The sequence below is a fragment of the Triticum aestivum genome, chromosome 5D (genome assembly GCF_018294505.1).
Source record: "Triticum aestivum cultivar Chinese Spring chromosome 5D, IWGSC CS RefSeq v2.1, whole genome shotgun sequence".
Taxonomy (NCBI): domain Eukaryota; kingdom Viridiplantae; phylum Streptophyta; class Magnoliopsida; order Poales; family Poaceae; genus Triticum; species Triticum aestivum.
Window position 1 is genome coordinate 324,689,326 of NC_057808.1, and position 13,912 is coordinate 324,703,237.

Here is a 13,912-nt window from a genome sequence, read left to right on the forward strand (position 1 = left end):
TTGACAACGAAGACATTAGAGACGAAGCTTCTTATCACCGAGAAGAAGAAAGAGGTCAAGCTTGCACAAGTTGAAGCAAAGCGTGAAGAAGCAAAGCGCAAGGCCGACTTGGAGGAGAGGATGATCAAGCTCAAAGAGGCAAAGGTATGGAAAGAACTCATGGTGGAAGAGAAGGAGCACATGATGATGTCCAAGAAGGACATGGATGAAGACCAATTGCAATGGTGGAAGGACTACAAGGAGGACATCGCGGAGAGGAAGAGGATGTTCCGTGGTGCGTCCTCTACTTTTCGAGGTGACACTCCGATGAGTAGTTGTGGCGATGGTGGTGTGGACGACTCCACCGGCGCCTATGGAGATGCTTGATGGAGCCCGCATGTGGTCTAGGAGATGGCGCCGAGGTGCAACTTTTTGGTGATGGTGCCGATGAAAGGGGGAAGATTATGATTTTGTGATGTAAACTATTAAACCATGCATCAATGATTGTCATTTGGTAGTTTGTTTAGAGGTTGATTGTGTTCTTGTAGTCATAAATTGTGAGATGTCAAATCATAGATTTAAAAGTTCGGGTTAAGGTAAAGACTAGAACTCTGAAACCCAAGCCCCCTGTTTTTCAACCCTTAAAAATGCAAAAAACTGGCACTTCTCAACTCTTAAAACTGCTTTAAAGGTTTGAGGGTTCTACTAGACATGCTCCTACCGGGCCGACCACGCAGGCCCGCACCCAGGCCCTCCTCCTCCCCGCGCTGCTCGGCCGCAGAGCACCTCCTCGCCTCCGGCGGCAACAGACGCGCGTGTCACCCTCCTTCCCTCGCACCCATCCTCTGTTTCCCGCCACTTGCCCGCGCCATCCCCCCCCCCCCTCCGCCAAAAAATCCCCCGCAAAACCCTAAACCCCGGCGGGAGAAAGCAGCCACCCCTTCCTCGGGCGCTCTCCAATGGCGTCCCGCCGCCTAAGCAACGGCCGCTCCCCTCTCGTGCGGAAGCAGAGCCAGATCACCGCCTTCTTCGTCTCCCCCTCCCCTTCCCCCTCCGCCTCCACCCCGAAGCCCGCCGCAGAGCCCTCCCAGTCGCCGCTGAACCCTAAGGCGGGGAAGCCCCCTCTCGTCGTGCCCTCCCCTTCCCCTTCCCCCGCCGCCTCCACCCCGAAGCCCGCCGCTGAACCCTCCCCGTCGCCGCTGAACCCTAAGGCGAGGAAGCCCCCTCTCGTCGTGCCCTCCCATCCCCCACCAAAGCCGTCTCCGCCGCCGCAGCCGCAGCAGGAGAAGAAGCATGATGCAGCGGCGGCGCCTGCGGGAGAGGCGGTGGGGCGGCGGCTGCGGGTGTACTGGCCGCTGGACGACGCGTGGTACGAGGGCACGGTGGATGCCTACGACGGGGGCTCCCGCCGGCACCGCGTGAAGTACGACGATGGGGAGGAGGAGGAGGTCGACCTCGTTAAGGAGAAATTCGAGTGGGCCGCCGAGGAGGCGACGCCGCCGCCGGCCAGGAAGCTGCGACGTCTTCGGAGGATGTCTGACACCGCAAAGGCGAAGTCGCCGTCTGTGCAGGAGGATGAGGAGACTGGGGATTCCACTGAGGACGAGGACTGGAAGAAGGGCGCTGCTCCGGAGGATGATTCTGAGGAGGAAGTGGAGTTGGATGACGAAGAGGAAGAGGTTGTTGCGGTCAGTTCGCGAAAGGGGAAATCAAGGAACTCCTTGTCCACGTCAGCTTCAGTGTCCACACTGCGGTCAACGTCTGGTCTTGGCTCAGCATCGTCAGGGTCAACGTTGTCAAAGAAGAGGAAACAAGTGGATGTGGGTGCATTGGATTGTGCTAAGAAGTTCAGCTTTCAACTAGCTAACACCCCTGAAAAGGCTGAAATGAAGGTGCCACCGAGCTGTGATAGGAGTGAGTAATGGAATCTGAATTGTTGATGAGTTTGAGTTTGGTGGTTTGGTCTGTAATTTTTGTTGCCATTGTTGCAGGAGAGAGAATTTTAGAGAATGCTCACCTTGCTCTTACTGGAGACCTGTCTGAGCGCTTTGGAAGTCGGCAGACGGAGAAGTTCACATTCCTTGGGCAGTGAGTACTTCTGGAGTACTATTTTGATTATTTCCTCTTGCAGTTTAAATATAGCAGTTTTGACAGCTTGGTTGAAACATTGTCAAAATATTGGGTGTATATCTGGCAAAACACATGCGTTCATTAATGTAATTTATTCTAGCCATACACTTTGCTGTATCAATTGCTTCTTCTTTTCTTAATGCGTGCCTTATAATTTACTTACTTACTAGTTATGATGTGTTCTGAACTATAGGGGGCGCAAAGATGCAAAAGGGAGACGACCTGGAGACCCAGCCTATGATCCAAGAACTCTCTTCTTGCCTTCCCAGTTCTTGAAGAACTTGACAGGTGGACAGGTAATATGTCCATGCTGACAATACATCCCTTTTTCTTCTGCTTAACTTGTCTTCAACACTAACTGTCAGTCTTTATTAATAGAGGCAATGGTGGGAATTTAAATCCCAGCACATGGATAAGGTCCTGTTCTTCAAGGTACAGCTACATTTATCTAGTGCTCACTGAGAACTAAAATTAAGGCTGTCTAATTTAGTGATTATTCATTATTCCATGAATTTAAAATAGATGGGCAAATTCTACGAATTGTATGAGATGGATGCTCATGTTGGGGCCAAGGAGCTTGATCTTCAATACATGAAGGTGTAATTGTTTTCTTCCCCTTATTGGTGTTCCTGCTATTACTCCACTTTCCATCTTTTAACTTCCCTTGTGATCCAGAACTCTGCTCATTTGTTTTGCATCCTATTGTTTTAGGGTGACCAACCTCACTGTGGCTTCCCAGAGAAGAATTTAGCAGTGAATTTGGAGAAACTAGCTCAGAAGGTCTGGACATATTTGATATAACTTTATTCATCCATAGTAGATAAGTTTTCTTTTTAATAAAACATTCATTTCATCACAGGGTTATCGCGTTCTGGTTGTAGAGCAGACCGAGACACCGGACCAGCTTGAACTTCGCCGTAGAGAGACGGGTACAAAAGACAAGGTTTGTTTAGGTCCCATGGTCAACCAGAGTTACTGCTTTTGTAATACCGACATGCACATACCGTGACTACAAAGATATATGCCAAATATAACTAGTTTTTCTGTTTTGATAACAAATATGGCAGTGATTTAGATTGGAAGCTTCTGAGCAATGTCCTGTTGTTTCATAGTTTTTTCTGCAAATTCAAATCTTGTTCTTGCTGTGCTGGGAAGATGACCATATCTATTTTTGTTGTTTTCCTTCTTTACTCAAGGTTGTGAGGCGTGAAATATGTGCAATGGTCACAAAAGGAACACTGACAGAAGGAGAATCACTTCTGGCGAATCCAGATCCGTCATACATCTTGTCCGTGGCTGAAAGTTATCCATGTAGTTCAACAAACAGTCAAGATGGTCATACAATTGGTGTTTGTATAATTGATGTTTCTACAAGCAAATTCATCATTGGACAGGTAGGTGGTTATATGATTCTAGCGTTTATTTCCAATCATACTTGCATGCTATCAAGCGCCCCTTATTAATTGTGTAGCCTCTTATCATTATGCAATTGTTGTTTTTCAGTTCCAAGATGACCCTGAACGTCATGTGCTATGTTCCATTTTGTCTGAAATACGACCTGTGGAAATCATAAAGCCAGCTAAGATGCTGAGTGCAGAAACTGAGAGGGCACTGAAAAATAATACAAGAGACCCTTTGATAAATGGTTTGCTTCCATCTACGGAATTTTGGGATGCAGAGAAAACTATTCATGCCATCGAGCAATACTACAGCTCATCAGATAATCTCACTGCATCACGAAACACTGTTGGAGTACAAAACAATGTGGGCTGTCTGCCTGACCTATTAAGTGAGCTAATTGAAGCTGGTGATCGAGTGTATGCGCTTTCTGCTCTTGGAGGTTCTTTGTTTTACTTAAAGCAAGTCCTTCTGGATGACAAATTGCTTCCATGTGCTGAATTTGAGCCCCTGACATGCTCGGGGCTCATCAACAATATGCGGAAGCATATGATACTCGATGCGGCCGCACTTGAAAATTTGGAGATCCTAGAGAATGCAACTGGTGGTCTCTCAGGGTACTGCCTGCTTTAAACTCTTCATTTCTGTCAATATATTGAACTCTGTTAAGTGACAACATACTTTTGCGTATACTTTCAGGACCTTGTATGAACAATTGAATCATTGTGTTACTGGATTTGGGAAAAGGATGCTCAAACGGTGGATTGTAAGGCCTTTGTACGATTGCAAAGCAATACAACAGCGTCAAGGTGCCATTGCTATTTTCAAGGTTTGTGTTTTATGTAAATAATTTTCCTAGCATAAAGCTTATTTTGCTATTCACGTAGGATTATTTGAAAACGGTATTTGCATAGTTATAATGACAAATCAGCAATGAAGACATTACATAGTAATGGAAGCTATTTTTTGGGTTGGTGTGTTTTGCTTGGGCAAAATTTGTTTTACATGCAAGAGTAACGCTTCAGATACATGCAAATACAATATCTTACTCAATGATAAAATTTTCTTCTCTACTTGATCATAGAATAGGCAATGCAGCATTAGTTTGTGTACCAGGGGATAGTTAGAAAAATTAGTCTGGAAAAACGAGATGGAAAACTGTAGATGCATGTATACCATCTGGTTTCACTAACCTTTAGTAGGAAGTGACAAAGCATAACAAACCCATAAGTTTTTCTCGGTTCATAGGGGCTCACCCATCCTAAATTAGCACATAGATGATCATATCACAAACCCATATTTGGTTTTCTTTCCCTTCTTTTAAAGTGCTTACAGCGTAAAATAATTAAATGCTTGCATCTATGTTTTTAGCAACGTCTATCTTGCATTTCACTATAGAAAAGGCACCACTGACTCCTGCACCACCGGCAATACCTGACATGCCGCTTTCCACCACACCTGGGGGCCATTGCCTCGGAATCCATTCCAACCACTGCGCTCTTAGGAACCCATTATCATTGCCTACTGGGGTCGCTGCCCCAACATCCTCTGCCCGCAAGCAGATTGTGGTGCCGCACTGGCCGTCCACCCTTTGTCCCTGATGCACCAAATCACCGCCTGCATTCGACAGGACCACTGCTCTCGCATCCACCCCAAGTTGAAAGGAGGGGTCAAGGTGCTGTTGTCGCACGGGGCCTTCTGGAAGCCTGGAAGCACCCACTGTCAGCCTAAGATGAAGCCCTACTCGCCCGCCTCTCCCCTGGAGAAGGAAGTCACATTGAGCAGGTTGAAGGGCCCAGCTAGCAACACGAGGGCCATATGCACAAAAGGACACTCTTTCGTCCATTATATCTATCAATGTTGGAAACTTACAAATATATCTATATGGTTACTATTTTTATCACAATCGAGCATACTGTAGACCAAGAGTGAAATGCCCCATTAGACCATAAACTCAAATTGAAAGAACAGTTTAGGCCTTAAACTCAAAAGCTGCACATTTTAGGCCATAAATTGTTTTAAGTGATACACTTAAGGCCAAAAAACGGTTTGAGAGAAAAAAACTGCACATGTGACTGCCACGTTGTCAGAGCCTGAACTGCGGGTGCTAGTCTGATACATGATATCCCAAGAAGTATCTGCACTGTCACATTTACTGGAGGATGGATGCAAAGCGTTGGACCAGGAAATGAAGCAAGCGCCAAAACACACATGTTGAGACTTGAGACAGAGCTTACCACTATCCAACACGTCTTCTTCATCTTCTTTGTGGCACCGATCACGGCGCTCAACTGTGTGGTGTACTTGTGCGTGATAGTGTCTGTGCTCTACCTGTGTCGGCTCCTGGACCTGGACGCACTCCATCAGCTCCATCTTTACCTCCACTCCCAACACATCACCAAGCCCATGGCTGCCTACTCCACCTCCGCCGTTGCGCTGCACTTCCCGCTCAAACTGCTCCTTGCCTTCGTCCTCGGCTTCGGTCTGCCGGCCGAGCAGGCGTTCACAAATACTAACATGGAGCTCTTCCTGCTCGCCTACGTCAACTGGGTACACATTCACGGGCTTCGTGTGCGCCTTTGCCGTTGCCTGGAGGGACTTCTTACCTAGGGCTGGACCAAAAGCTCGTAGCTCGCGAGCTCAATGAGCGCTTGATAGCTCAGCTCGATAAGCTCATAGCTCGCTTAATGAACAGAGCCAATCATTGATTTCAGCTCGTCAAACTTAATGAGCTTAACGAACAAGCTAATGAGTTTCACGAGCAGCTCGTTAAAGCTTGTTAGTACAACACAACACATATTATTATTTCACGTGACAACATTTCATGGCATCTCAACCCACCTACTCAATCTAATCGACCCATCCCATCCCATAGGAGGCAGCGAACTAGCGCACCTCCTCCTATAGTCACCATATTCCTTCATAAAATTACACCCACACTCATTCGTAGGCCGTAACACATCGTTGTCCGTTAACTAGCGCTCACGAGCTTTAAATGTACAGAGCTGAACAAGATTTTTTGCTTGTTAAGCTTAATGAGCTGAGCGGCTCGTTAATCTTCTCTGGCCGACGGCCATGGCGCGGCGCAGCTCGACAGACAGCGGCCTGCATTGAGGCATGGCGTGGTGGCGGCGGCCGGCAATGCCCTCCTTTAATTTTGTCCATTTTGCAACCCCCCGCGTGCTTCTGAACCGTTTGGCTTTAAGTGTATCACTTAAAACAGTTTATGGTCTGAAGTGTGCGGTTTTTGAGTTTAGGGACTAAACTGTTCTTTCAATTTGAGTTTATGGCCTAATAGAGCATTTCACTCGTAGACCAATGAACACAATTATTTACATAGAAGTAAATAAAAGCATTCTGTTTTGCTCCCTTTATTGTGTGTCAGTACAATATCTTTGTTTGAACCTGGGGTGGATGCCATTTAATTAATTATGATCAAGTTATTAAATGCTTGAGTACTTAGAACTGTTTTGATGTGCTTGTTGTTGGTGTCACTTTGTTCCTTAATGCTAAGTTGCTCATTTCGGAGTATTAAAGAAAACCTGACCATTATATGGATCATATCTTATAGCATTGGGATAATTACTGTTATTTGAGCTTATGAAGTACATGATGGTTATCTATTCATGGTGGGAAGCTTGTGTAGTTTCCTCAAATTAAAATGCTGCAACATAGTTATTAATGTTTGAACAAAATTATGAAATTTCAAACTGATGATTACCATATAATAGTATATTCTGATTGCGCATCTGTTTCCACCGTATATATGTATGTATTGAAGTCAGAATTTGCTTTCATGTTTCACGTGATTATGCTTGTCATTTTACTTTTCATTGTTGTTTTTAACACTTTATTCATCTTTCCAGGGAGTTGGGCATGAATGTGCTATGCAGTTCCGTAAAGATTTATGTAGGCTTCCAGACATGGAGCGTCTGCTTGCACACCTTTTCTCTAGATGGTAATTCAATACCATAGCTTATTGGTAGTGACATTGTGCAATAAGCTGGATTTGTTTGACTTTTGCATTATATATATTTTTGCTCCAGGTTTAGCTATAGAAGTTTGCATTGCTTTTCTACTCTTGGACCTTTGAAATGTACTCTCTTATTCTTAACGACTCATACTACATTCTTTGCAGTGGTGAAAATGGGAGATCTAAGTCAGTTGTTCTATATGAAGACACAGCAAAGAGACTGCTCAAGCAGTTCACTGCCGCCCTTCGTGGTTGCCAGCAAATGTTTCAGGCATGTTCTTCTATTAGGGTGTTGACAGGCACAGAGGGGTCTTCTCTACTAAATGATTTGCTTTCACCAGGTAGTAACAGCAACTTTCTTCATTAGTTAAGCTACACGATGTCTCTTTTGCTTTTCATTTCTTGTTTTACTTTGTCTGTTTTTTGTCAGATTGTTTAACTGCCTCTAATGTGTAAGGTAACCTTCAAGCTCTAACTGTTTACAGGCAAAGGGTTACCAGATGTGTCATCTATTTTAGATTACTTCAGGGATGCATTTGATTGGTCAGAAGCTGATCATAATGGTCGGATCATACCTCTTGAAGGTTGTGATCCTGAATATGATGCCACTTCCTGTGCCATAGAGGAGATCGAATCCAGTCTGCAGGAGTACCTGAAGGAGCAAAGAAAGCTACTGAAGGATTCATCGGTAGTGCTATGCGTCACTTCTGTTTTAAAATGTCGATCATTTATTAGTTTCTTTAGCAATCGCTAATAATTGGTTGACTGGTGCAGGTTAAGTATGTAAATGTTGGAAAGGATACTTACCTTATTGAAGTGTCTGAGAGCCTGAGGGGTTCTGTTCCTAATGACTATGAGTTGCAGTCTACAAAAAAGGTAATTTGACATGATTTTTCTTGTACTTGAATACAAGCATGGAATTGTACTAATACTGTTGCATGTTATTTGGCGTGTTGATGTATCTAGTGCTATGTGGTTAAAAAAGGAAAAAAGATGGTCAGACTGCTCTGAGGAGGATGTAATCAATTGTTCATGCCGAAGTGATTGGTTGAAACTTGAAACATGCTTTTTAGTGGATTAGTTTGACAGAACTGTCATGCCTCAGTGTGTTAGAGCCTTGGGATTGGAGGGCATAGCCGTGGCCTGGAGGTGCCTGAGGGCCAATGAACGATGAAGGTCCACTGGGCATGCGTGTCTTGCCGGCGTTGTGGGGTGACAGGGGGGAAGAGAAGAGCTTGGGGAAAATAGCCTAATATTATTGGTTGCCTCTCCGTATATTACGGGAAGTGCTAATTCTAATTACCTTGCTAAAGGAAGTTTATCCTACTACGATTTGACTTCTTTCAATCAGGGAACTAATACTACAACTCCTGGACAAAGTGCCCCCGCTTGGCCGTAGCCTATCCTGCCACAGGCTGGGGCTTACACCTACTATAGTGGAACCCCCCATGTAACAGTGCTTACTTCCTGTACTGTTTGTGTATAACCTTTCAGTCTATCCATCCTTGGCATTAGTTGGACAACAACATTGGGATTGGTTTTGATATTTGTGTTTTTAAGAATAGTGATTTGAAACCCCCTCTTTAGACCTCATATTAAATGACCAACACGTTGAAGACCTGGGCTAGTTTGCTATTTGCCTTTGCAGCATGAGCAATGTGCTCAGGAAATGTCAAGGTGGTGATTGTCAATGGCTAATTCACCCTTTCTTTTTGCTTGACTTGCTGGGTTGATGATCTACTGATTAAGTCTATGGCTCCAACCCTTTGAAATAGTTTCTTCTAAGGCATGATGAGTTGATTACTGTCACGAGCTGTTCTATTTTGGCCCTTTGCTGGGTTGTTGTCTTGTACCGACTCTCTGCAGCATTCAATGCATTTGTTCCCTTTGCCTCAACACATTGAAAATGTTCTATAAAGGCTTATAGATGTTTTACTCAAACTGATATTTCTGTTATTTGAAGTTCATAACATAATTTCAATTTTTGGCCAGGGTGTCTGTCGGTACTGGACACCAGAAGTAAAACAACTAATATCAGAACTTTCTAAGGTTGCAACAGATAAAGAATCAATATTGAAAGGCATTCTTCAGAAACTGATTCATCTCTTTATTGAGCATCACAGCAAGTGGAGACAGTTGGTGTCTGTAGCTGCTGGTAACACTGCATCTGATGTTATCTTATTTCATCCTGTGCACCATTGTTAGCAACTTACCAAATTCCTTATTGCTCCTTGTTAGTTTCACTGCACTCCTGATCTGCTATGGCAGTTTGTTTCTTCTACTAAAAGAATTGGTTGTAGTTGTATGTTTCTGGCATTATATTGCCAGCTGCTGGGCAGCAACAAGGGTGATATCACATTTTAAGGCATAGATCGATTTGTTGAGAGAATGTTACTAGTTTTGCATACTCTCTGAATCAACTGATCACCTTTCTACATATATAGAACTATTTAGCTTCTGCATCGCAGGAAAGATGTATTCTTCTGTATGAATTATGGTGCTAAATCTTTATGGACATAAGGACATATAAGTAAAATGATGTTTGTCACAATTGCTCACTAGATATTATGTTGGTTTTATCATGCAGAGATTGATGTTTTGGTTAGTCTTTCTATTGCGGGTGATTATTTTGAGGGACCAACATGCTGTCCAACTATCAGAGAATTGTGTGGTCCAGATGATACTCCTACTTTCCATGCAAGAAATCTTGGGCATCCCATTATTCGAAGTGATTCGTTAGGCAAGGGTTCATTTGTACCAAATAACATTAACATGGGTGGGCCAGGAAATGCCAGCTTTATTGTTCTTACTGGTCCAAATATGGGTGGTAAATCAACTCTCCTGCGTCAAGTTTGTCTTACCATAATATTGGCACAGGTAATCCACTATCTTATATTGACACAGGTATCCCACAATCATATCTGTCAATGCTGCTTGTTAACTGAAATAATTCTGACAGATTGGAGCAGATGTTCCGGCGGAAAACCTTGAGCTTTCTCTTGTTGACCGTATCTTTGTTCGCATGGGAGCAAGGGATCATATTATGGCTGGAAAAAGTACATTCTTGGTGGAGCTCATGGAGACTGCTTCCGTGCTTGTAAGATTTCTCTTTCAGATATGAATGGTTGTCACAGTTTTCATGTTTGCTTATCTATTTATTACTTCTGTTATGACTTTTGCTTCAGTCGTCAGCTACCAAGAATTCTCTTGTGGCTTTAGATGAGCTTGGGCGGGGCACATCGACTTCTGATGGACAAGCTATTGCGTACGTTCAATTAAAGATCATATCATTGAGTTGTTATGTCCTCTTGGCATTATTTATCATTTTGTTACCCCATTTACTATCACAACTCTGAGATGATTGATTTGCTGCCTTATGGGCTATAACAGGGCATCTGTTCTAGATTATCTAGTTCAGCGTGTGCAGTGTCTAGGCTTGTTTTCTACCCACTACCATAAGTTAGCAGTGGAACATGAGGATGACAAGGTAAAGAGTCCATATCATGCTTTGAATTGAATTCAACCATATACAGGTGTTAACCTGTGTATTTGAATACCTCATATTGTAGGTATCACTTTGCCATATGGCATGCCAAGTAGGCACTGGAGAAGGAGGTTTGGAAGAGGTGACTTTCCTTTACAGATTAACAGCTGGTTCATGTCCCAAAAGCTATGGCGTGAATGTTGCTCGATTAGCAGGTTATTCCCAAGCCAGTATTATTGTTTTCTGAATGCATTTACTCAAATTTGAATGCTCTTCTTGCCTGAGGCTCCACTAAGTTAGCCCAAAAGGAAACAGTAAGTGCTGCATGCTAATTTTGTTGTCTCCATCCAGGAATACCTGCGTCAGTGCTTCAAAGGGCTAATGAGAAGTCAATTGACTTTGAGGCTAGTTATGGGAAACGCTGCTGTGCAACTAAAGATAAGGCGATCTGTACACAGGAGGATAACTTTACTACCATTAAGGATTTGTTCCGTGTTGTGAAGGCAGGGAATCATCAAGGAGATCAGGCAACAAGCTTAAGCAGGATTCGTGAAGTACAGATGCGTGCCAGGGCGCAAGCTATGGAAGCATAGTCAGTTGCGTGACCCATTTAGTCAGAGGAGATTGCCCCAGTTTTTCTTCTTTTGCCTACTTGGCGGCCCTTTTGGATTGGCATCATTTTGAAAATGCAGTATTGTCAAGCTACGGAGTATGAAGCAGCACAGGAGTATGAGGCAGTGGGGCAGGACATGGTTTTGCAGCGGTGAGATATAGTTCGCATGGAGCTTACGAAAAGGCCAAAGGGTGGCCACCTGGCCTGCCTGCACAATTTTGAAGCCAAGGAGGGTGCTTAGTTTAGTATGCCCAACTGAGTGACTAGAGGGAAGGAAATGTTGCTCTAACTGTAGCATAAGCTCTGCGAAGACTTTCCCAGTATGTAATTGAGTAGTAGATGGTCAGAGTCGTGTATATATAGCTACTGGAAATCTAACTACGTTGGTCAGCTAATCTAAGCACCAACATCTAAGGGCAATACTAAAGAAGATGTCCTCATTTGTCCATGGACATGTTCAGACGTGTCTGTGTCAGTAGCCTTCCCACACCTGGGCTGACGAAGGCCTGTGCGACGCCTGAGCGGCCCAAGAGAGAGAGAAGGCCATGCCACAGGTTCACTGGGCCTCAGTGGGTATCTTACATGTTTGGCCCAGAGAAACCCACTAGTGACTGATATAAGCGAGCGTAGCGTGTGTGAATAGATCATCCTGGCTTGAATCAGAACAGATCGGTGGCGGCTGTAGGGTGTGTCTCTCATCTTGTACTTCATCCCCTTCCTCGAACCTCCTTGTAATCGCCGCTATATCGAATTTGCCATTGATCTATTGAGTAGTAGTTGGTACCTAACACGTGGTATCAGAGCCAGCCTGCCCCTCTTTCCCGCGCTGGAGACGCGCAAGCAGACAGCCGATTGTCAACGACTCCTTGCCGCCATGGATCCGGCGCTCAAGTCCTACCTCGACAAGATGGTGGAGAACTTGACCAAGGCGAGCGACGACACCCGCGCTGACATCAAGCAGCTCGCGGGCCGCATCGACACCCAAGCGGCGCAAGTCGAAGAGCTCTCCGCCTGGAAGCCTGATCTGAAGGACCGCATCTCCAAACTCCAGGAAGCGGTCGGGGCGCTGCAAGGCAAGCGGCCACCGGCAGCAACAACATCCATGGGTGGATCGCGCGCGGTGGATCTGGCGCCCGGCGACGAGATCCACGGGCCCGATGGCCACGGCGGTCCTCATCAGCACCGGGGTGGTCCGCCGGCGGGTGGCACCCCGTCGGCGACCTCTCCGACCAATGGTACGCCACAATTCCTACCCCAGGCACGTCTACTTGATTCCGCACTAGGCCCTTGCCTCGCCCAGGGACAGTTCGTGGCGGGGCTCGGCCAAACAATTCCATCAGTCTCATTTCCCCAGTTCTCCGGCGAGAATCCTAAAATCTGGAGAACTATGTGCGAGCAGTACCTCATGATGTTCCAAGTCCAACCATCCTATTTCATCCCCATGTCTACTCTGCATTTCACTGGCCCCGCAGCGATTTGGTTGCAGTCGGTTCAGCCAAAGATCGGCGAGCTCGATTGGGATGCATTTTGCAACCTGCTTTGTTCTCGTTTTGGGCGAGATTGACTTCAGCTGTTGATTAGGCAATTTTATGCACTTCGCCAGACTAGTTCTATTTCCGATTACATTGAGCAGTTTGAAAATTTAATGAATCACCTTATTTCTTATTCTGATGTTGTACATCCCTTGTATTTTCTGACGAGGTTCGTGGAGGGCCTGCGGGCATATATCCGCGCCGTGGTTATGGTTCAGCGTCCCAAAGATCTGGACACAGCTTGTGCACTGGCCGTCCTGCAAGAGGAAGTGGCTGAGGGCCACAAAGGGCCGTGGTACAGTCAGCCGAAAGGCTCTGGGTTACCTGGCCGCGCGCGGCAGCCAACGCCAGTACCGTTGCCGCCACCACCAGCGCGGACACCAGCCGCACACCCTGCAGCGGAGGATCGCCGGGGAACGGATGCGGCTCGAGCCAACAGTGATGCGTCGAAACTCACCGCCCTTCGCAACTTTCGCCGTGCCAAGGGGCTCTGTTTCAAGTGTGGGGAGCGGTGGGGGCATGATCATGTGTGTCCCCCGCAGTCAAGCTGCACGTAATTGGGGAGATCCTCAGTTTGTTCAGCCTGGAGGCGTCCGATGAACATCCAGCTCCGCGTCCGGTAAATCAAGATCAGGACGATGCACAAGAGCAGGTTTGGCAACTGTCTTTGCAAGCAGTGTCGAGTACAGATGCGCCCACATGCCTCCAGCTGCACGGGTGGATTCAGGGGCAAGAAGTGTTGATGTTAGTCGACTCGGGTAGCTCTGCATCATTCGTGTCCCAGCAGTTGCAGTCCAAGCTGA

General features: G+C 45.8%; 1 protein-coding gene across 1 annotated transcript; it reads left to right on the forward strand.

Annotated features, from left to right (window-relative positions):
- The first annotated feature begins 844 nt into the window (after positions 1-844).
- LOC123121484 (DNA mismatch repair protein MSH6) lies at positions 845-12,039 on the forward strand. Its single transcript, XM_044541481.1, has 21 exons — positions 845-1,893; positions 1,971-2,067; positions 2,303-2,405; positions 2,488-2,541; positions 2,632-2,706; positions 2,821-2,889; positions 2,969-3,052; positions 3,306-3,503; positions 3,613-4,124; positions 4,207-4,336; positions 7,374-7,465; positions 7,646-7,821; positions 7,966-8,168; positions 8,255-8,356; positions 9,473-9,635; positions 10,068-10,357; positions 10,440-10,577; positions 10,666-10,745; positions 10,871-10,967; positions 11,050-11,179; positions 11,316-12,039. Exons 1-21 carry the CDS (start codon positions 939-941, stop codon positions 11,555-11,557), a joined length of 3,990 nt encoding a protein of 1,329 aa, XP_044397416.1. The 5' UTR covers positions 845-938; the 3' UTR covers positions 11,558-12,039.
- The last annotated feature ends 1,873 nt before the right edge of the window (positions 12,040-13,912 follow it).

Excerpts from the sequence above, each read along its gene's own strand:
- LOC123121484 (XM_044541481.1), top strand. The coding sequence starts at position 939 with ATGGCGTCCCGCCGCCTAAGCAACGGCCGCTCCCCTCTCGTGCGGAAG. Across the intron at positions 2,406-2,487 it reads AGAACTTGACAGGTGGACAG|AGGCAATGGTGGGAATTTAA; the intron begins GTAATATGTCCA and ends CTTTATTAATAG. Across the intron at positions 8,357-9,472 it reads AGTTGCAGTCTACAAAAAAG|GGTGTCTGTCGGTACTGGAC; the intron begins GTAATTTGACAT and ends ATTTTTGGCCAG.